Source organism: Typha angustifolia, chromosome 5, assembly GCF_048772165.1.
Source record: "Typha angustifolia cultivar Huaian chromosome 5, ASM4877216v1, whole genome shotgun sequence".
Lineage (NCBI taxonomy): Eukaryota > Viridiplantae > Streptophyta > Magnoliopsida > Poales > Typhaceae > Typha > Typha angustifolia.
Genome location: NC_133243.1, coordinates 5,925,554 through 5,946,901, shown reverse-complemented (window position 1 = coordinate 5,946,901; position 21,348 = coordinate 5,925,554). Strand labels below are relative to the sequence as shown.

The 21,348-nt window shown below is 36.7% G+C and overlaps 2 protein-coding genes across 5 annotated transcripts; one reads left to right on the top strand and one right to left on the bottom strand.

Annotated features, from left to right (window-relative positions):
- The first annotated feature begins 1,512 nt into the window (after window positions 1–1,512).
- LOC140760249 (uncharacterized) lies at window positions 1,513–16,073 on the top strand. Its single transcript, XM_073097124.1, has 19 exons — window positions 1,513–2,011; window positions 2,588–3,119; window positions 3,212–3,466; window positions 5,078–5,160; window positions 5,952–6,149; window positions 6,222–6,413; window positions 6,511–6,729; window positions 9,233–9,405; window positions 9,685–9,778; window positions 9,862–9,918; window positions 9,986–10,120; window positions 10,220–10,291; window positions 11,264–11,377; window positions 11,541–11,705; window positions 11,834–11,962; window positions 12,692–12,793; window positions 12,875–12,951; window positions 14,310–14,462; window positions 14,626–16,073. The coding sequence occupies exons 1-19, from the start codon at window positions 1,514–1,516 to the stop codon at window positions 15,200–15,202; spliced, it is 3,825 nt and encodes a 1,274-aa protein (XP_072953225.1). The 5' UTR covers window position 1,513; the 3' UTR covers window positions 15,203–16,073.
- A 149-nt stretch (window positions 16,074–16,222) lies between these two features.
- LOC140760250 (protein FAR1-RELATED SEQUENCE 6-like) lies at window positions 16,223–21,077 on the bottom strand. 4 transcript variants are annotated; one of them, XR_012104348.1, is made up of 7 exons: window positions 20,933–21,077; window positions 17,764–19,836; window positions 17,388–17,579; window positions 17,249–17,317; window positions 17,058–17,139; window positions 16,471–16,570; window positions 16,223–16,331 (listed from the first exon to the last, which is right to left on the bottom strand). XR_012104348.1 is itself a non-coding variant. In XM_073097126.1 (6 exons), the coding sequence occupies exons 1-5, from the start codon at window positions 21,035–21,037 to the stop codon at window positions 17,059–17,061; spliced, it is 2,520 nt and encodes an 839-aa protein (XP_072953227.1). In that variant the 5' UTR covers window positions 21,038–21,077; the 3' UTR covers window positions 16,223–16,570; window position 17,058. The 4 variants fall into 4 exon arrangements, 2 of the variants coding, with proteins under 2 accessions (XP_072953227.1, XP_072953226.1); XR_012104347.1 differs by having other exon boundaries at window positions 16,471–17,139; XM_073097126.1 differs by having other exon boundaries at window positions 16,223–16,570.
- Between the last annotated feature and the right edge of the window lie 271 nt (window positions 21,078–21,348).

The following is a 21,348-nucleotide window of genomic DNA, read 5'->3' as shown; positions in this document are numbered from 1 at the left end:
TGTGTTCTAGAATGAGGTTACCATGATATTTAGTTGTTATTATGAAATAAATAGTTATATTTTAAAATAAGAAAAAATTATCCGAAGTGAACGTGGGCTTAATCTATCTCTCTCCAAATGATCGATGTATTTACAAAAAAATTGGGGTGAAAAATGAAATTTATAGATTCCTTCCTTATATAGGTTTGTATAGACACCTCGGCTTATTCGCTGGCAATCCTCTTTGCCAGCTTTTCTTATGCTGGGAATTCCTTAGGCCCCAACAAGCTCGGGGGAGTAGGGTTTGTTCTTTGTTCCTTTACGGGCTCATTGACTATGGATGACAATCAATTTGGCTGGCTCCACTCTACTTTGGCTTTATACTTCTTTTTTTTTTGAAAGGATGTCCTTAGACCATTATCATTCACTAAAGAGGATTACAAATAGATTCCAATTGCTCTCCAGTCTAGTGGCCAAAAGACTTGGTGTGGAGAGCGTGATGCGTTAAATTGTGAGCATACTAATTGTTGCACATGCTAGTATACCCTATTTCGATCCATGAATTTTTTGAGAGGAAGAATTTGCGGTTAAGAATAATATGGTGCGTTGTCCAACTTGGGCTAACTTCAGAGGAGATAATCCAGTTGCCTGCTACTTGGCAGTTATTGAATAGCCAAGTTTCGTCATTTGGAGGAAGAGTGCCGAGATCACTTAGCCCGATGAGAGGGATCCACCCCACCCCACCCCTTGGATTGTTTTTCACCTAACTAAGGCTTGTATTCCTCTTATAACTATATTAAGTTTAACCATATCTATCAAGAAGCTAACAAGTCTGTGAATTGCTTAGTGAATTTAGGTTGAACTATGAGATATAGATGCACTTAGGAAGCGGTTTTCCTTGACCAACTATTTGTGTGTTTTGGCCACATCAATAGCTTCCTTTGTAATCATGGTGGTTGATAAATACAAATTCTCCCCTTTTGTGCTCCATGTGTCATCGGATCCAAATCAAAATCCATTAGTAATTTGAGTCGGTTAGTGCGTTGGCAACTTATCTATTTTCTTATCTAACTTCTTATAAGATAATTTTCGGATATGTTATCAAATCTAGATTGAATTTTAACAAATTATGATATATTTTTTTTAACACAACTAACACAAAATACAGAGAGTTAAGAACAAAATTTACATGTCAAATACATATAAATTTTGCAAGTCAATCTCTACAAATAATATATAACACATGATTAGTAATAATATTAGTATTCACCGTTTAAATAATTAAACTAAAAATTATAAATTATTCAAATATTATATGGATAAATGGATACCCGATATCTATATCCATATCTAAGAAATTATGCCAAACCACATCCGAATCCGTATCCTGATCGGGTTGGAATTTTTTACCCAAATCTGATCCGGATCGGAGCAGATAGCCGTCCGGGTCTCGGATAAACTCCGACCCATTTTCGCGCCTAGTTCCTCAAATAAATAGGGTTTTGGGCCTCGTCTTAACCCTCTCTCTTCCGCCATGGATGAACTAGACATGGAAGTCGAATCCGGAGACCTCAGCGCCGACTTCTCGGCGGGAATCCTTTCCCGGCTCCAGAACTCCTCCAGGGAGGACCACCAGCACATGTGCGCCGCCATCGGCGCCATGGCCCAAGCGCTCAAGGACCAGGGGATGCCCCTTACTCCGGTCGCCTACTTCAGCGCCACCACCGCCTCCCTCGATCGTCTCTCTCGTGACCCCGCCGCCGCTGCCTCGGATCCCGTCACAGCTTCCCTCCTATCCTTCCTCTCCACCTCCCTCCCTAGAGTCCCTGTTGCGGTCTTGAGAAGCAAGGGAGCTTCGGTTGCTCAGTCGGTCGTTCACATTCTAGGATTGCAGGCTCTTCCGGATGGCGGCGTGAAGGCAGGGTTGAAGTGCCTTGCTCATCTCATCGTGGTTGGGGATAAGTCGAATTGGGAGAGTTTGTCCCCTTTTTATGGAGTTGTTCTAAGCTTTGCCACAGATCACCGGCCAAAGGTAATGTAAAAAGTTTCTTCTTTGGATGATGTCGGCCGTCCTTTTGTGTTTAGTTTATCACATATGCTGTATATATCTAATATCTTCCCAAAAGATGCGATATTTGATCAATTCTTTCCTTCGCGTTCAAATTCTTGATTCGAAATATATATTTAGTTATTGACATTTGACTTATTCTGGGATCATGTGTTAATGAATGTAATGTTTCTATAATTTGTCTTGAAGAAGCTGAGTTGCATCTCTGTATGCTTGTAAAAACAATAATTTTTCTTTTTTGTTGTAGACATAACAAATCGGTATAGTTTTCTTTGTTTTTAGAGGGAATTTATTGCTTTACGAATTCTTCAAGCTGAATAGAAATTTTCTGTCATGTTAGCAGACTATATTGGCAAAAGAAAACAAGCACCCACTATTAACAAAAAAAAAAAGTTTAAATATTTTCTCTGTATCATATTTTTTCTTGTAGAGAAAAAAGAAGAAGTTTCTCAGATGATACAAATAATTCATTCAAGATATAGAGCATAATTTTCATATATATGAGACACGTACCTAAGTGCTTGATGGGTTGCATTGCAGGTGAGAAAGCAGTCCCACTCATGTCTGCATGATATACTTCAGAGTTTCCAAAAGTTGGCAGTTTTGGTGCTGGCAAGCGAAAGAATCACAACAATTTTTGAGCGGTTTCTTTTGCTTGCTGGTGGATCCACTTCTGCAAATGCAGGTAAAAAGGAAGAAGGAACGAAAGGAGCTATTGAAGTTATATATATATTAAATGCTCTGAAGGATTGTCTTCCTCTTATGGCGGTAAAATCTACTAATATCATCTTGAAGTACTTCAAATCTCTATTGGATTTGCGTCAACCTGTAGTGACAAAGATTATATTGGAGGTTTTGCAATCTCTTTGTAACAAATCTTCTTCGGAGGTTAATCCTGAACTATTGTTGGATCTCTTGTGCTCATTAGCACTGTCTTTCTCTTCTGAGGAGAAATCAGCAGATGAAATGGCAGCAGCTGCACGTTTATTACATGTCGGTATGAAAAAGATTTGCAATCTAAACAAGCAAATATGCGTTGTGAAGCTTCCGCTCATATTCAATGCCCTTGGAGGTTAGTTTATAGCTTAATAGCTTGCGATTATTGTGCCTAAAGTGTTTTATTTCCCTGGTACATTATACATTTGTTCTTTCGTCATTTGTTAGACATGTTAGCAAGTGAGCACGAGGAAGCAGCATCTGCTGCTATGGAAGCTTTGAAGGGTTTAATGCATTCTTGCATTGATAAAAGGTTGGCTGAACAGGGTGTCGATCAGATCAAGGCTAGACAAAAAGGGGTAAAGTCTGGGCCTACAGTCATCGAAAAGATTTGTGCGGTACTTGAAGGGTTTCTGGGCGTTCGCTATAATGCTGTTTGGGACTTATCGTTTCACATTCTATCATCCGCTTTTGATATTCTAGGTGAATTCTTGTTTATGTTTCTTCACTTTTTGATTGGATATACTAGTTTTTTTTGTGAATTTTGCCAGTAAACTTACTTGAACCTTTATTCTTATGACTGTTGTCTTTGATAATAAGAAACAGTTTTAGGCTTGTGTTTAATGCTTGTATAAACTCCATTACATGGAGAGAGCTCGTACATTACTACTGAAATACTACATTCTAATAAGATAAGCAGACAAGCTGTAAATAGCTATCAAAAGGCTGAACAGAGATGCGTTTTTTTATGTAGAACTATTGTACCAGTCTATACTTAGTAAATTGGAGAATGGACAAAAAAGTAAGTCTTGGATTGCTAGGTCCCAATGAAACAAAATTTCACAGAGAAAAGGGTTGCCCAGTAACAAATATTTGAAAATAGAACTTTGGATTTCGTCTGTTTGGATTGACAGCATATTAGCGCATATGTGTCAACTTGGAATGTCATCAGCTTCAATAAATGATTCTGAAGTACAAAAGTTTCTGAAAGTAGATTTTAAATGGTAGTTTCTTGTTTCTTGTACAGTTGGACCGCATAATGGTGTCTTAGACAAGGGGTTTATTTAGAGGGCTATCGCTAGACACTTGACATGTCATGCTTACATCCTTGTAACTACATTTATCATCCATATTCAACCGGACAAAGTAATAGGTTGGGATATATTGTCCCTACCACTTCCAAACACAAAGGGTTTAACAATAACTACTTGATTACTTGAGCTTGATAAGAGGAAACATTCACATTTGATTTTAAAGGGAATATGATCCTTTAGGATTCTTGCATACTTGAATATCTTTTATGTGACAATATATGGATATATCCCAGATTGCATATTCTTCTGCATATGCAGCTATCTAGCTTATGGTCAATCTGTGTGTTCCGCCATGCATGCTTATTGCCTTTTAGAATATTAGGGTTGTCAAAATGAATGAGCTGAGCTCGGCTCCACTCCGGCTTAGCTCGAGCTCGGTTTTGAATTGAGCGAAAACTAAACCAAAAACATGGCTCATTTATTAAATGAGCCAAGCCAGAGCCAGAGCTAGCTTGCTTAGACTCGACTCGAAAGAAATATTATTTATTAATATAAATATATATTACATATATGTATATCCATAGCCATTATATCTTTGATCTGATGGCTCATTTAAGATTTTTGAGCTCATTAAAGACTTAGGCTCCACTTAAAAGTTGGGCTTGTTTAAGGCTTTTGGGCACATTTTGAAAATGGGCTTGATTAAGGCTTGAACTTGGCCCGAACTTAACGTGGTTTGAGCTAGCTCCGGCTCGCTCAGGCTCGGCCTGTTTACACCCATAGTAATTTTCGAGGATTTTCTCATGAATATGTAGATATTAATTAGAAAAATCTTTTCATCTCCCCCATCTTTGTATTGAAGCCTGGAGGATCCCTTTGTGATGGTGATTGTGCTTATCACTTGTAATGATGAACATAGTATCATGTCATTTACTTGATTGATGTAGATAAAATCATAAAATTATTAAAATAATAAAAATATGTATATACTGAAGTATTACTAGATTCAACTTTCTTAAGCCTTGAAATCTTATGTATAATATAATTGGGAAATCTACAGGGGAGTCTTCATGCTATCTAATGGCAGAAGCACTTAAGAGTCTTGCAGATTTACACAATGAAGATTTACCTTACAGAAAGCAGGTAAGCTATTTATTTTACGAGTCTTTTCATGTTATAAGTTCCAGTCATTAAAGTGAGGTTCCCACATTATGTAAGTGTTAATATTGGTTACATTTTGTTCTTGTTGTAAATTCTGTAGTGATACTTTTTCTGTATTTATATGGTTAATACAATTGTAGGAACTTTCTGTATTTTTTTGCAAAGTCAAATTAACAATTGACAATAATCTTTTAAGTACATTATGATATGTAATAGTCTTGATGTTTATGCAAGTAAGTCGCTTGTACTTCATCTTTTCAATTATTTCTCCTCCTTTGTCCTTGTCCTATTATGAACTAATGCCTTCATTGCCTCATTTTTTTTTCTTTCTCTTCTCTTTTGTCTTCCATATAAAGGGTCTTTAAATGTAACAGCACCAACGAATCCCAACTATTCGGGGGCGACTGGGTTTCAAAATATAGTGTAGGATTTCTTTTTTGTTTTGTATTTTTGCCACTTAGGAACTTCTTGCAACACATGTTGCTTTTCTATTATTTTCTTCTCAAAAAGGAGATGTTATCTTTGTGCATTAAGTCATTTCCTGTAATTGTCAAAATTTAATGTGCTATGCTAATCAAATAGTTGTACTATGTCTATATTTTTTCCACTGGAGTGCTACTAGGTTATAGGTTGAAATTTCATGTTCAACTACAATCTTGTATGAACCTGGTGTTATTTTTCATTACAGGTTGATTCTGTTGTATGACTTGGCCAGTAAGACTTGATGTACCTTCTTTCCATACTATGGGATTTACTCTTTCTTTGTTTTGCAGCTTATTGAATGTCTTGGGTCAGCAATTGCAGCAATGGGGCCTAAGGAATTTTTAAATGTTTTACATGTTCAAAGTATCTGTGAAGCCAATGCATGGCTTCTTCCTATATTAAAGCAACACATAGTTGGTGCTAGTTTAAGTTTTTTCTTGACAGATATTTTGAAAATGATTAGCAGCTTACAAGAAGATGTCACTAAGGTATTGATAATTTCATTGAGAACTTGAGCTCTTTTCTTTTATGCGCTTGATAATGGATGCCCATTTGAACAGCTTGTAAGGGAAGATAAGCCTTACTCAGCTAAGAGAGTCGAAGGCTTCGCATATTCACTATGGTCTTTGTTGCCTTCCTTCTGCAAGTATCCTTGTGACACAGCAAGTACCTTTGAAGATCTTCAGAATGTATTATGTGATGTTCTCCGTAAAGAGCCCAACTTGCATGGGGTAATCTGCTCTAGTCTTCAGGTGCTTCTTTTTGTCACTGATAGTCAATGTCCAAGTTTTTTCCCTTAATTCATATAATGTTAGTGGTTTACATTTTTCCCTTCTCTTTTGGTGCTAGATTCTAATTCAGCAGAACAAGAATATAATTTCTGAATCTAAAGAGAAAATTGAGATTGAGGATGAACTAAGCAATTCTGAAAGAAGAGCGAAGGACCGCTATACCAAAGAAGTAGCAGAAGAAAATTTGAAAGCTATGTGTGCTTTCTCTCCAAAGTTTTTGAAAATTCTATACTCTATATTATTGGAAGCTTCAAAAGACACTGGTGGCTGCTTGCAGGTATGAGGTTTCTTTTTTCTATTTTGTGGTTTTGTAACTTTAAGGTTCTTGTATATGTTTGCAATTTTGCTATGCTTTGTACCATTTAGTTATCTTTACAATATATATGTTTTCTATAATATTTTTTATTTCAAAGGATCTATATCCCAGCCTTCTAATTTATTAGGGGTTCAGGATTTAAGGACCTAAATCAAGAAAATAACCTAATCAAGTGAATCTCTGATTAGATATACACGCACACTCATATGCGTGTGTACCATGGTTTGAAGTTTCAATTTTGGAGTTTCAAATCAGAGTTTAGTGTTTTTTTTTCCGGTCTTTTTTAAATAATAAAAACTCTAGAAAATTCTAAAAACAAACAGAAATTTATGATAAATATCATAAAATTTTAGAATTAGAAAAATTAAGATATGTCACAGAAAAGATCTACTACTCGCATTTTATGAAGAAACAAATCAATAGTCACTACAAACGGAGGATGGCTACGGTTTGGAGAGAGGGAAGGGGACCTTTGGTTGAGCAAGCTCTCAATCTCTTTTATGAGAGTTAAGAGCATCTAATGGCTCTAAAGCTTTAGTTAATGTGAAAGGAAAGAAATGATACGAATTGGAAAGAACTTAAAGGAGGAGTTGAGGAGAATTGAAAATTAATGAAAAAGATAAAAAATGCTTTCCACATCTTTTATGCTGCCAAACAAGAGTTTAAGTTTATTGGGTTTGCAAAATAGACCTGTTTCGGAGTCAAATCACTTGTTTTGGCCCAATCAAACCATGATGTGTACACATGGGTGTGTATGTTATATATATTGGAGGGAAGGAGGGACCTTCCCCAACATGTACAAACCACTTGAATGGATGCTTTTAGAATTTCCTTGTCTTCTTAAGATCTATGGAACATAGGTAGAAGTCTATCTGCAGCTCTTTGTCATTGAAGAAATGTACCTGCTGCTTCAATGCAGCTACAGTCTCTTGCTTTCTGTGGTGGAGATGCCATTGGAGGGTTGTATCTGTTCAGACGGGCTGCACAGAGTACGTGAAAAAGCCCTCCTTTCTTCTTAGAGACTAGGTTTACCTTTTTGTTCCCAAAGAATGATCCTGCTGGAATATTTTCCTGCGACTATGGGTATGGATATTGTGAGAAGAAAAATTAAATATTATTGCTTCTCCTTTTACTCAAATTGAGCAAAATGGGTTTCTAGTGTACAGGAGGTTCGGTAGCTTGTGGTGGATGGTTGGCACCATGGCGGGTGATATAAATCAAGGCTGGTCTCAAATGAAAATATTAGAAATTTTTATATATAAATCCTAAACTATCTATCTTATATGTAATCAAATAAAAAATATCAAATATTGACAAATTATCATTACTCAACACATGATAGATATAATCAATAGATTATGTAAAAACTTGGAAACATTTACAAATGACATTTTTGGTGTTTCTATACTTTTGAAAATAAAACTGTGAATATACTAGAGTACAACTAGTTGTCTCCTTTTGATCTCAAGCCAAAAGGAAAATGAAAACAATAAAAAAGAAGTGCCGGCTGCACAAAATTCCTGCAGTAATCTACAGTTCTGTGTGCTACAAGTTCCCAACTTGTTATCACTATTGAGGTAAGATTATATCGCAATTACAAATTTCAAAGAAGTTTACCATCTCAATAAGAATTTGAGATGGAAAATCTTTCAAATGTGGATCACATTTTTAATTAGCAAACACAATTGAATCATTTTATTTAGATTTTAGAGAGCAGAAATTGAGATGGAGAAAATAAGTTAGTTATTGTTGGTTGTGCTAAAAAGATACCACTATCTAGCTCACAATGGTGAGCCGCTATCGCTAAGGCGGCTGCCTCAGTCCTTAAAATATTTAGGCCGCTATGACTGCAGCGATCAAGTTGTGAATTCTCCATGGTGGCTGCCACAACCAACTTTTTGGAACATTGGACTTGTACACTCAAAAAGGGGCCTTTAGCATCCCAATGCTTTGCAAGAGAATGAACTCCGATCCTATCTTTTTGGATGTGTGAGTCCAAACTTATTCAAGTGCTCCAGAGGATTGTCTCTACACATCCTTATAATTGGTGAAAACTCAAGGGGTGATTGTTCAAACTCATTCAAGTAATCCAGAGGGATGCCTTGCTCATAATTGGTGAAAACTTAAGGGGATTGAAACCAACTGATCAGTTCTAACTTTCGGCCTTTTGGAGATCTGTAGGCTTGAAATATTTGTCTTCTTTTCATGATACGATGGGACTATCTATTTGCATAAATAATAGCAAATAATACAGTCTGTTATTTTAACTTTTAAGCATAATTTTATATATATATATATATATATATATCCCTTTGCTGGAAATAAGTATAAATCTATTAAAAGCTTTTGAAGAAGAGAAAATACTATGTTATCTATACTTTTATTGTTTTTAAGTATTTTAATCTCTTGTCAGTTATGCTATGAAATATGGAATGACATGTTTCTTCTATTTTCCTTCATTTAGTCTACCATCCGTGAGTTTGCTTCCGTATCAGACAAGAAGTTAGTTAAGAAATTCTTTGTTGATGCCATGAAAGAGCTATTGGATGCGACTCATAAAGCAATTAATGCCAAGCAACATGACAGTTCCAGTGCAATGCAGATAGACATTCAGTCCAACACAAGAATAACAAAAAGGTGCGACTAAAGTGCAATCTCTTTAGCGGTTCTTCTATCTTTAATTGTTACTTTAGAAGTCTGAGCAAGGGCGCACTCTGCATGTTGAAATGCTTGCCATTGTTCACTGTGCTGTTACTGATTAGAGGTTGGGGAATCCATCTCTAGAATCTTCCCCTCAGAAGTTGCAGTTGCAGGAACCTGACTGCGAACTTTAGAATTCTGAATTGGAAAAACATTTCATGAATTCTTTGTATGTTTGTATCTGAACTCTGAAACCTAATATTAATCTGATTGCAGGGCCCTCTTATTGGACTTTGCAGTTTCCCTTCTTCCAGGTCTCGGTGCAAAAGAGATTGATTTATTGTTCAGTGCTATTAAGCCTGCAATCCAGGTGCATTTACAGTTCAATGCAAATTAAGTTGTTTAGTGTTATATTATGCTTCTGGTGACCTGATATAATTTAATTTGTTGCAGGATGACGAAGGTTTGATCCAAAAAAAGGCATATAAAATTCTTTCAATTGTAATGAAGGTATTGACTTATGTTAGTTGAATATAACCTGTGGATGGCATAATGCTGACAAAACTCTGACTGCCAGAATTCTGATCAATTCCTCGAAAGGAACTTGGATGCAATGCTTGAATTGTTGGTTTCATCACTCCCATCATGTTTGTTTCCAGCAAAACGGCATCGACTGGAATGTTTATATTACATAATTGTTTACATTTCAAAGGTTGGTGACAAGATTTATGACTATCTAAATTTGATAGTGAGATTAGACACGTCATAAACTAAAGATAAGCTAATTTGTAAAATATAACTTTATTTACAGGATTCATTTGAACAAAGAAAGAGGGAGATTATTAGCTCCTTTCTCACTGAAATTCTTCTTGCTTTGAAGGAGGTAATCTTTTAATCTTTTGAAGGTTTTATAATTTGTTTTTGTGTAAGCAAATAGGCCTTTTTTCATATCATATTTAGTATGTACTACTTCCCCTGTTATCTTGAAAATATAGAGTTAATTACATTTTGACCCCCTCAACTATTACTCCGTATCACTTTTCATCCACTGAACAAAAAATAGACACAAACAACTCTTTAATTTTCTGTCACTCTATCCTCTTCGTTAAAAATTTTATTAGAAAAAATATTTAAAAATTGTCTAACTAATTAGATTGACAAAAGTGTCCTTACTTTCTCCTCGCTTTTTTTGTTAGAATGGATTTTGAAGGAATTAGAGGAGATTGCTTTAGAGTTTATATTGGGAGAAGTTGCCATAGTGACCACTAAAGGAGAAGATGGATGGAGAACGTGGTTTAATAATTCCCAACATATCTAAGGGCAATAAGATTTTTTGGTTGTGGATTAAGATGAATAAAAGCAAAAGGTTTATGTTTAATCCTATATTTATCTACCTATGGTGTATAGAGCTATTTGAAACCTCTCGCCATGTATCTTTATCATGAGCAGTACCATCATCAATCTAAAGGCTGCAGCTTAAAAGTAAAGTTATTTTTCTTTGGGCATTCTTGTGAGGATTGCTGCATTTTCTCTTTTCATACTTTTGAATGACATACCTTCTCAGGAGTTTCAAAAAGGTAGAAGTACGGTGCTAGTAGATGTCTTTTTCTTTGTACTCTTTCCTATGAGCCCTTGTGGAGGGAAACATTAATCATAATTTATCCTATCTCCCCGCATCTGAGATTGTGCTCTTTGTTAGGCATCTGTATATCTCTTAATTTTCTACTCTAGTATTCTAATGTTATTTTCATGGTTTGCATCGTCTAATCTTGTTGCTATGTTAGACAATGCATTTTTCACTATTTTTTTTTAATTAGATTGTGTGAATTTCCTTCATTTGTGAGCTTTTTTGTAGGCTAACAAGAAAACAAGAAATAGAGCTTATGACTTGCTTGTTGAAATTGGCCATGCATGTGAAGAAGGAAAATATGGCGAGAGGAAAGAGAACTTGCAGCAGCTATTTAACATGGTATCCTGATGATCATTCTTTCTTACTCTTCTAGTTCTTGGTATATATTGTTCTGTCTGGCTGAAGAGAAAACATAAGTACATAGGAATCACATTCTCAATGTAATACTTCTGTTATATATTATATTGATGTCCTGCTTTTCTGATCTTCCTTTTCGACTCAGGTTGCTACTGGAGTTTTGGTTGGTCAAACTCCGCACATGATTAGTGCTGCTATAAAAGGGTTAGCTCGCTTGACCTATGAGTTTTCTGATCTCATTGGTGTAGCTTACAAGTTGCTCCCGTCGGCCTTTCTCCTCCTACAAAGGAAGAATCGTGAGATAGTCAAGGTAATTTACATTCTCTACGTCCTAAGAATCTTTTAGAACCTGAATTCCAACATATCTAATGTACTTTTACTGCATCCGATCTTCTTCCAGTTATTCTCTCACTGAGCTTGTCATGATTCTTACTGCAGGCTAATCTAGGTTTCATAAAAGTTCTAGTGGCAAAATCCAAAGCTGATGGGTTGCAGGAGCACTTGAAGGGAATTGTTGAGGGCTTGTTGAAGTGGCAAGATGACACAAAAAATCATTTTAAGGCCAAGGCATCTTCTCTTCTCTAGACACCATCATCACAGGATTAGCTAAACAACAACTAATAGATGACAAAGCTCCTAAATAATTTACATGTTTTCACAAACTATTAACCTGACATCAACCCTTAAGAAAATTGTCACTTTTTGATTAAAGGGATATTAGACCAGTGGACTAGCAGCGAAATCTATAAGCACAGCAGTTGAGTTTATACTGTTGCTGATAGTAAAATATGTCTCTGCATAATGTGTTTCTTTTACATTCATGCACAAAGTATGCATATGATGTTACTTGTTTATGTATCTGTTGAGATTGTTTGTGTCAGTCATTTTGCTGTAGGTGTTATATGATGATCATTCTATGTTTAGTTTGAACAGCTCTTTTATAAATCTTTTGACTTTTCTGGATTGTTGCTCAATGCATGTAAATCTAAATTTTACTGTTAATATGAGTCCTAAGAGATTTTTATACTTTCCATATGGGAACAAAAATCAGCAATATCTATATTGTAAGTCATCATTATACTGTTCTCAGCCCTCGAAAAGATTGGTCATTACCAATTAAATACACTTCAGATCGAATAATCTATATATACCGGAGATATAATCTTTAATTTTCTATTTTCCATGTGTTAAGTCTTCCTTTTTATCCGGAATCTGTTTTGTGAACACAAAGAAAGATAAAAGGAAACTATTTTCAAATTACCATTTCATTTATTCTTGCTTTGTTTTATTGATTAGATTAAGTTACTCCTCGAGATGCTTGTGAGGAAATGTGGCTTAGATGCTGTGAAAGCCGTGATGCCTGAAGAGCATATAAAGCTGCTAACCAATATACGCAAGGTAAACAGTGTTGCATTACATGATACTTCCATAATATCCTATTCTTCATTTTGTTTTCTTAATTTTTAACATGAATAGCAGATTAAAGAACGCAAGGAACGGAAAGCCAAATTTTCGGATAATGAAGAGTCACTTACCTCACGAACAAGTATCTCAAGGTACCAAAATAATCTCTTTAATTGCAGATAATATTTGATGTGTTGCCTATGTACATGTATTTTCATTTTTATCTTTTTGCAACTCTTCCAAAGATCCATCTTGACATGGAGTTTTGCATGATAGCTAATTCTTTATTGTCCAATACATAGACAGGATCGGATTGACCATTTTTTAAAACACTGCCATGAATGCAATTTTTCAATGTCGCATTCTTGATATTCCTTGGGTCATTTAACCCGAGATGTCAGGCTTTCTTTGTTGGACAGGCTGGCCCATTAGCTTTTCAATCCTGCCATTGGTCTTCTCATAGATGAGAATCATGTAATGTACTCATATTTAATTTTGATGACCATTCTTGATTGCACATTCTGAGTATGCTTGATAATTAGTCTCCTAGAAGCTTGACACTGAATTCTGCAAAAGATATGCATATGTCCATGAATCTCAGTTTGGTGCTTCATCATATGTTTTGCCCCGTGACAATCTAAGGGTCATTTTCTTTGTCATGAATCCTGTTATTCTGTTATTCATGATGCCTTCTCCAGTCCTCCTGTTTCACCACCAAATGATGCAATTTCAGGTTATCTTTTGATGGTTACTATTCTGCTTGCTATTTCTCATCAGAAGAGAGGATGGCTATGTGCATTTTCTTTTTCATTGCTTAAAAAAAAAAGGCTAGGAATATTCTGTGTTATGACCCGATCTAGAGGGGCCTAGTTGGTTAGATCAAGTCTTTTTATTTTAATTCCTGCATAGCTATTTTCTACGCTTGGTTGGGTTGAGTCATGAGACGTTTGGGTTGGGTCTAGTCTATTTTCAGCTTTATTTGGAAGGCAAATTACATGATTTATCATGGGTAGCCACTATATAAGATGTGGTGAGCTCCCAAGTAAAACGGAAAAAAGAATATTTGCCCTAACTTACTACTCTCTCCACCACCACACTCTCCTTCCCATTTCACCAATCCCAGCGCCAGACCCCTCCACTCATCACCTTCCTCCCTCAACCGAGCACCTCTCCTTCCCTTCCCTCTCCGACCACAACATTCTGACCCATAGTTTGTTGTATGTGACTAAAACTCCTCATTCTTAGCAATTGATGTATCATGACTAAGCTACCGAATCTTGAGCTGTATTAAGTGAAGCAATGTAATGGTGGTTTTGTTTTTAATTGATAATAGAAAAATCAAGTGGCAAGGATTAGTTGTAAATGTTTGATTTTATAAATATGTATTGCCTTTAAATTGTTTCAATAATTGCATTTCTTTAATGCTGCATTTTGAATGCTCCTGAGTGGTCATTTTCCTTCTGGCCCCATTATCTGTTTTATGTAATTGCTGATTCATGCCAACTTGCAGGCAGAGTAGATGGAATGATACTCGTATATTTTCTGATTTTGGAGACGATGATGGGGATAATGACAGTGATGCTGAATTTGGGGTTGCCAAATTATTTTCTGGTCAACGCACTGATGCATCTTCCCGCCCTGGATCAAAAGCTTTGTCCTTAAGGTAGACACCCGTACAAATGCTTGAAATACGCCGTATTGCTCATTTGGTTATTACTTTGTCGCAATCCATCATAGTTGAATCATGCATTCTGCAAATAGTCAGGTATAAAGTTATTCAATTGTAATCAGGCTTTTTAAAAGTTCTTTTGATTGCTTCTATATAGATCAACACGGAAGCGTCATCCAGCTAAAAGCTTATCTGATGACTCAATTGACCAAAGGAATGGTGATCCGTTGGACCTACTCGACAGACAAACAATGAGATTGGCTCTCCAATCCTCATCAAAGAAAGCATTTTATGATGAGCCAGAGATAGACCCCGAAGGCCGTCTAATTGTGCGCGAGGATGATGACAAGCGTAAAAGGAAGAAGAGCCTCACCTCTGATCTGGACTCAGATACAAGAAGCCTTTTGGGGAGCCGTTCTCTTGTGAGTTCTTCAACAGTAGCACAGAAGCGTAGGAGAACATCTGATTCCGGCTGGGCTTACACTGGCAAAGAGTATACCAGCAAGAAGGCTGGCGGGGATGTCAAGAAGAAAGATAAGTTAGAACCTTATGCTTATTGGCCACTTGATCGGAAGTTGCTTAACCGCCGTGCAGATCGCAAGGCGGTTGCACGCAAGGGCATGTCAAGCATTATGAAGTTTGCAAAGAAGCTTGAAGGGAAGAGTGCTTCACGTGCACTTTCTGTCAAGGACACTAGGTTAAAAAAGAAGCAAAATGGTAGCAAGAAGAGGTGATATAAGCAATGGACTTCTAATGAAGTGCATCCAGTGACCCTAGTTTCCTGGCATTACCTCTCATTTTTTTCTCTTTTTTGTCCGAGGAAGAGTTGCACATTGCGAGTCTTATATTGAGGCTTGAATTTATTTCTTTTTTCAATTTCATTTTGATAGGAGTCCTGCAATTTAGCAGATAGTTTTGGAGAAAGGTAATGTCTGATGCTATTTATCCCGGTTTGTAATTGTATGCCTATACAGTTTTTGTGGTTTCAAACCCACTAGATAGAAAGTTTCACAATCTGGTTTCAAACCCACTGCATGTAAACGTTTAACAATCTTTGCTTCTTTTCTATTACTACTATTTTAACGAACAATACTCTTATACCCTGCTGCAAAAGATTTGGCCTTCTTTATTGTTCCATGGCAAACTTTAAATTTCAGCTATACTTCTGATGATCTCTGCATATTATAGGGAAGAGGATCTATCAACAAGGGCAAGAAAATGATACAGATGAAATAGCTACAGATAAATTTAGTAGTCAAATGATTATAGACAGTTAGCTTGCCACATTCATATAATTAATAATAATATTGGGCATTGACATATAAAAAAAGGGCCAGGTAACAGTGGTCGTGGTAAAGAAGATAGACAAGTTCTAACTCATTCCACCACGAAGAAAACAATTTTGCGTCTATTTTCACTTAAAGACCAACTGTAGATTATCACCACAGTTGTAGATTAGCACTTAAAAACCTACTGTCTAAACCCTATAAACAAAAAAAAAAAAAAAAAATCCAATGTAGCCGAGAAATTGCCCCTGGAGCAGAGAGTGCATTCTTTACCTGAGAATATACCAATTGAATAGCCTTAAACCTTCTGATCAAAACTTCCCTCTGCTGCACATACATGCTTACTATAACTTGGTTAATGATGATGACGTAGAAAGACGAGAAAAATAAAGGGTAATCAGTTAACAAACCTTGAATAACAACTGAGATCATTGAACAAACCAGTGAATGATCCTTGAATCATGAGTGTAGACACCGAGATAGGGGCAAAGTAGTAAAGAAAATAAAAGTATTAGATTACCACTATGCTTCTTTTTTTCTTTTTTTTTGGCCTTTTGTGAAATTATCTTCCATGTTTCTGCAAGAAATTAAACAGTACAAGGCAAAACATAATCCAACATTATTTTCACTAATCCATATAAGCAACAGAATGTCATGAATCATGACACTTACGTGCTACAACACTGCAGGTTTAGCAATTAAAAATAAAAGCTTACCAACATCCAACAGATCAAGTATGTGGCCCGTCCAACAGATCAAGAATGTGGACCGGCGTACATGTTGAACTGAGAACCATGCCTGAGAAACATAGCCAAACTATATAGCAGCAACAGAAACTGAGGTTAGGAATCTATACAGTCTAGGTTAAGAATCTATAGTCTCAACATTGTGGTATTTATGGTGGACTCTATCTTGGATTAAGCAACAAGATAACAGGCTCATAGTTAACGCCTAAATGGAGGAAATATGAAAAAGTTCATCGCATAGCCCCTGTGAAGGGCTTTTCTGAAGGTGTCGAAAGAGTCTAAAGTCTAAACAGATGCCCAAATGCTATAAGAGATTCAAACCATAAACCTGGAAGGAGTTTGAACAGCTTTGTTACTAATATGCAAAACTGATATATAAACCTAGAACCAAGACAAGATATAGGACATTTAGGACTAGTGCGAAAATGATGAAGGCACTGAGAATAACATGTTGCAATCTTCAGAGAAAAAGAACTGTGATTTTTCTTTTAACACAGAAAAATAATCAACTACTACTTGTATCCTAGATAAGAAAATTCAGGTAATTCTAAGTGGACCTCAAGATGACAGTTCCACAATTTGACTGCTTTTTCTCTTTTTTCTCTTTGGACAAGGAGTTGCCTCCGTTTTTTGTGTTTTCTGTAAATCAGTCAGAGTAATATTAGTAGACAATAAAGGGCAAAAGAGAAAGTATGGATCAACAATGATATACAAGCTGAAGCGAGGAAAAGATAAATTAGTTAGCAACCTCCAAAGTTTGCTGAGGATTCCTCAGGTCCCCTGAATGACCGCCAATGCTGGGATGGCCAATCTGATCCTGAGATATGCCAATTATTCAATTAAGAATTTCTTCTGTGAATTGACACATAAGATCCATTTGTTATTACCTTTTGTAGGAGAAGACGGTACTGTGGATTGTTCACTGGTGCAGCAGCATAATACAATAAGTTAGATGGCTGAATTTGGTTCACAGGAGGAAAGTTCCATGGGTTCCATGAGCTAGCAGTGATTGTACGTTGGAAAGCCAGAGGTACCATGGTGTGGAAAATTGCCGGAGAATTTGACAGGTTCACTTGTTCCTACAATTTAAAAAAGTCCAGCAAAAAAGAATGAGAAAGAGTGCATTATGAAGACGACTGCTTCTTGATGCCATCATTGGAATACAAGGAAGAGAAGTGCTTTAATAAAGTAGTATATCTTTTATTATTCTGTGTCTTTGTTACCCTAAAAAATATCAGCTCTAAAAGTTCTGACATTTTTTACCTTTTCTTTATTATTATCCAATGTCCCCACCAACGGCTCTTTCTGCTTCTTCCTCTTTCCTTTTCTCCTCTCTTCTGTAACATGTTCAACCTCATAAGATCCCTTTCCCAAATTTTCATTGGCATTGGTAGTAGCATCATGGACATCATTTTGATCTGTCGTAGGTTCATCAAACATGATCTTAACCTTCTTGCCTTTACTTGTGAAATTCTCCTCAAGAAGTTTTCCCATAGCTTGGTTCATTATTTTCAAAGAGAACTCGTATTTATCATCAGACATGCTTCCTACATCAGCAAGTTTAAGGCAGCGCTTATACAAGTTTTCATACCGCTCCATTGGCCCATTAGCCACCATTTCATATGGAGGATAAGAAGCAGCCTGCAGACCTTTAAAATCTTTTCTCCAACGCTCCGTTATGTATTGGAATGGAACTTCATCTATGTCTTGAAAGTTGAGCACGGAAAGTGCATGTCTACATAAAATACCCCTAAACTGATAAGAACAACAAATGCATTGCACATCCTGGCCACTTTCTTTGAATATAACTTCATAAATTTTCTGTTCCATCACTTTACTTTCTTTTACTCTGATCCGCTCTTTAACCTCAAAGGTATGAACAGACCCATCTGTCTTAATAAGTGAAGGATGACAATATACTAAGGCCTTTACCTCATCCTGGAACTTCATGAATATGTCAATTGTGTAAATTTCTGACAGCTGCTCTTCCATGTAAAATTGTGTGGACAATGGTGGAACCTTATGAAATGATTCAAAATCTGCAAGTGCTTCACTTTCATATTTAGTTTCCATAGTCATCTCATATTGATTAAGGAACTTGTTTACAGAAGTACTGCTTTCTAGATGTCCTTCGAAGAATGAATCCATATTCTCACCACGTATTGTAATGGACATACCTGCCCAGAAAGTATCTTTCACAAAAGCTGGGACCCAATGATGTCGGTCCTGATATAACGACCTAAGCCAATCATTGTATATGAGACCATATTTTTCAATCATATTTTGCCATTTCATTTCAAATTCATGATGTCTTAAAGATTCATAAACCACTTTCTTTAAGGACTTTTTTATTTCTTTATATTCCCGCAACCCTTCCAACATCTCAGGAATCCTCCTCATAATCTGAGACAAACAGAAACGATGAGGGCAGCCAGGGAGAACTTGCTTAACTGCCTCTTGAATGGAGCTGCCATTGTCAGTGATTATAGCATGTGGAGGATGTCCAGGCATACATGACAGCAATGCCCTTAGCAACCATACAAAAGTTCTTGTTGACTCATCCGATAGTAAACCACAACCCATCAGCACTGACTGCCCATGATTGTTTACACCGACAAATGCAGCCAAAGGAACATTAAACTTACTTGTCAGATAAGACGTGTCCAGTAAGAGAACATCACCAAAGTACCGGTATGCTGATCTTGACCGACCATCAGCCCAGAACACATTCTTTAGATGGCATTCATTATCTATATCCATCAGATAGAAAAAGTTAGAATTACTACTCTGCATATGGCCAAAAAACCAATTGATAGCTTCTACATCCTCCTTAGCAAGTTTCAAACGTTGTACTTCTTCAACAGAAGTCATCCATTCTCTTCCTTGTAGAGACAGGTTCTGATCTCTTGCTGCTTCGACATGTACATCCCCATAATCGCTTCTGAGGCGCTTCTTTACTCCAGCACCCAACATATTCTCATCCCGAAAGAAGTGCATTCGCAGTGGATTTAGTTCATGGTTGTGTTCAAGAACAACTTCTTTTATGTGGTACATGCTGTCATACTGGGATAGGCCTACTTTGACAACGGCTGGGCAGTTGGTGTATATAGTTGGCCTCGGAGCAAGAGCATCAAGCCTTCTCTTATCCCTCTTCCGACCCTTCCAGCACATGATCTGAATATATGAACGTTTGTGGCTTGAAGCTTTAATCTTTGTAGCAAATCCAAGATGCTGGGCATATCGGTTGTAAAAGTCACAGATCTCTTCCAAGGTTTTGAAAACCATTCCTTTTCTGGGAGCTATCACATCGCTGCTGCTGCCTGGTTCTTCTCGTTCCTACAATAAAATTTTATGTTCACAAACAGGGTAGACTCCCACACTTCACAAATTAAGTATATGGATGCAGCTGAGATGCTACAAAATGCAATAAAAGAAATGCATGGAGACCCATATTCTTGATGAAGCCGATACAAAGAATAGCAGGAAAATGCCTCTGGTTTTTCTTGCCATCATAGTAAATTACTTAATTCCTTCATAGGATCTGGTAGTCATTCTTAATTATTCTCCTTTGGATCTCTTTAATCTCTTGGGCATAAACACCGCCCATCTCACATTCTTTAATTAACCCAAAGGTCATATACAACATTATAAACCGTTCTTGTGAGTGTCATCATACTTGACCTAACATAAACTCCCCAAAAGAATTTCCAAAATAAGTTGGCGCTCTTGACACCCGCCTCAACCATTAACAATTAGCATGTTATATGACCAAAAAAGGCAGCAATTTAAAATGGATGAGAATGTAATCGATCGGGAAACGTCTTGAAATCAGCTCAAAGTATACAATAATTCGTCGAAATCAACTAAACAACAAACCTTTACATCTCAAGAGAGACCTAACGATCCCAAATTAAGCTTCGGATACAAACCGACAAAATCGACATGAATAGTTACTGTCTTCTCTCATGCAAACATCTTCGAGATTAGCTCAATATATCCAAAGATTCTTTTTTGTCCGAATTAACTAAAAAGATGAGACCTTTGCATCTAAACACCACTAAAAGTAAGGGATTAGGATACAGAAAATCCAAAACCCCTAAAACCCTACGACAGCATTGCATAGATTTTTGTTTATATTTTTTTAAAACAGCTCAAACTTCAAATTTTTGGTCGCAATGAAACACACTAAGGATCCCAACTACGGTCTTGATACAGAATGATCAAAATCCTATTACCCTAAAAGAGCATTTGGAAGAAAAGTTTGGCTCAAGCCTACAACAACTTCTGTTCTCCAAACTACACGACGAAGATTGAATCTTTACATCTAAGGAAAGACCTAATCGTCCCAAATTAACGGCTAAAACCCTAAGATAGGATTGGGGAAAAGGAAGAAGAGAGGAATTATATCGAAAGAGGAAATGGGGAGTGGTACCGGTGGTTCGGGGATGGGAATAGCTTTCCTCCTCCCTTTCTTCCTCTTTAGCTTGGGTTTAGGGGTGTCGGGTTTGGCGTCGGATTGCGCGGGTCGTCGTCCCATCGAGGGCGAACGCAGGAAGCCGAGGAGCTGCGCTGAGAGACCCGTCACTTCTGTCTCGTGGACGACCAATTCTTCAAGTCCATCTTGAGGTAGTTCCGGGCCCACCAACTTATGTGACACGTCGGATTAATGGTTCGCATATGCAATTTAGTTTGAAATCCAATATTTTATCCCGTATTTTTTTTTCTTTAAAAAAAAAAAACCTTGCTAAGCTTAACACCGATTGATCAAACGATATAAAGAAAACTCAGAGATTTAAAGAACTTGGAGAAGGAAAATTGGAATGATATATATTTTTTTCCTCCTGTTTA

What these genes read in the sequence shown, in the direction of transcription:
- LOC140760250 (XM_073097125.1), bottom strand. Translation starts at nt 21,037, where the DNA reads ATGGGACGACGACCCGCGCAATCCGACGCCAAACCCGACACCCCTAAA. An exon ending in ACCGTCTTCTCCTACAAAAG is followed by an intron (nt 17,318 to 17,387) that starts GTAATAACAAAT and finishes GGCATATCTCAG; the next exon opens with GATCAGATTGGCCATCCCAG. An exon ending in ATCCTCAGCAAACTTTGGAG is followed by an intron (nt 17,140 to 17,248) that starts GTTGCTAACTAA and finishes ACTGATTTACAG; the next exon opens with AAAACACAAAAAACGGAGGC.
- LOC140760249 (XM_073097124.1), top strand. Translation starts at nt 1,514, where the DNA reads ATGGATGAACTAGACATGGAAGTCGAATCCGGAGACCTCAGCGCCGAC. An exon ending in TAATCTGCTCTAGTCTTCAG is followed by an intron (nt 6,414 to 6,510) that starts GTGCTTCTTTTT and finishes TTTTGGTGCTAG; the next exon opens with ATTCTAATTCAGCAGAACAA. An exon ending in TCACGAACAAGTATCTCAAG is followed by an intron (nt 12,952 to 14,309) that starts GTACCAAAATAA and finishes GCCAACTTGCAG; the next exon opens with GCAGAGTAGATGGAATGATA.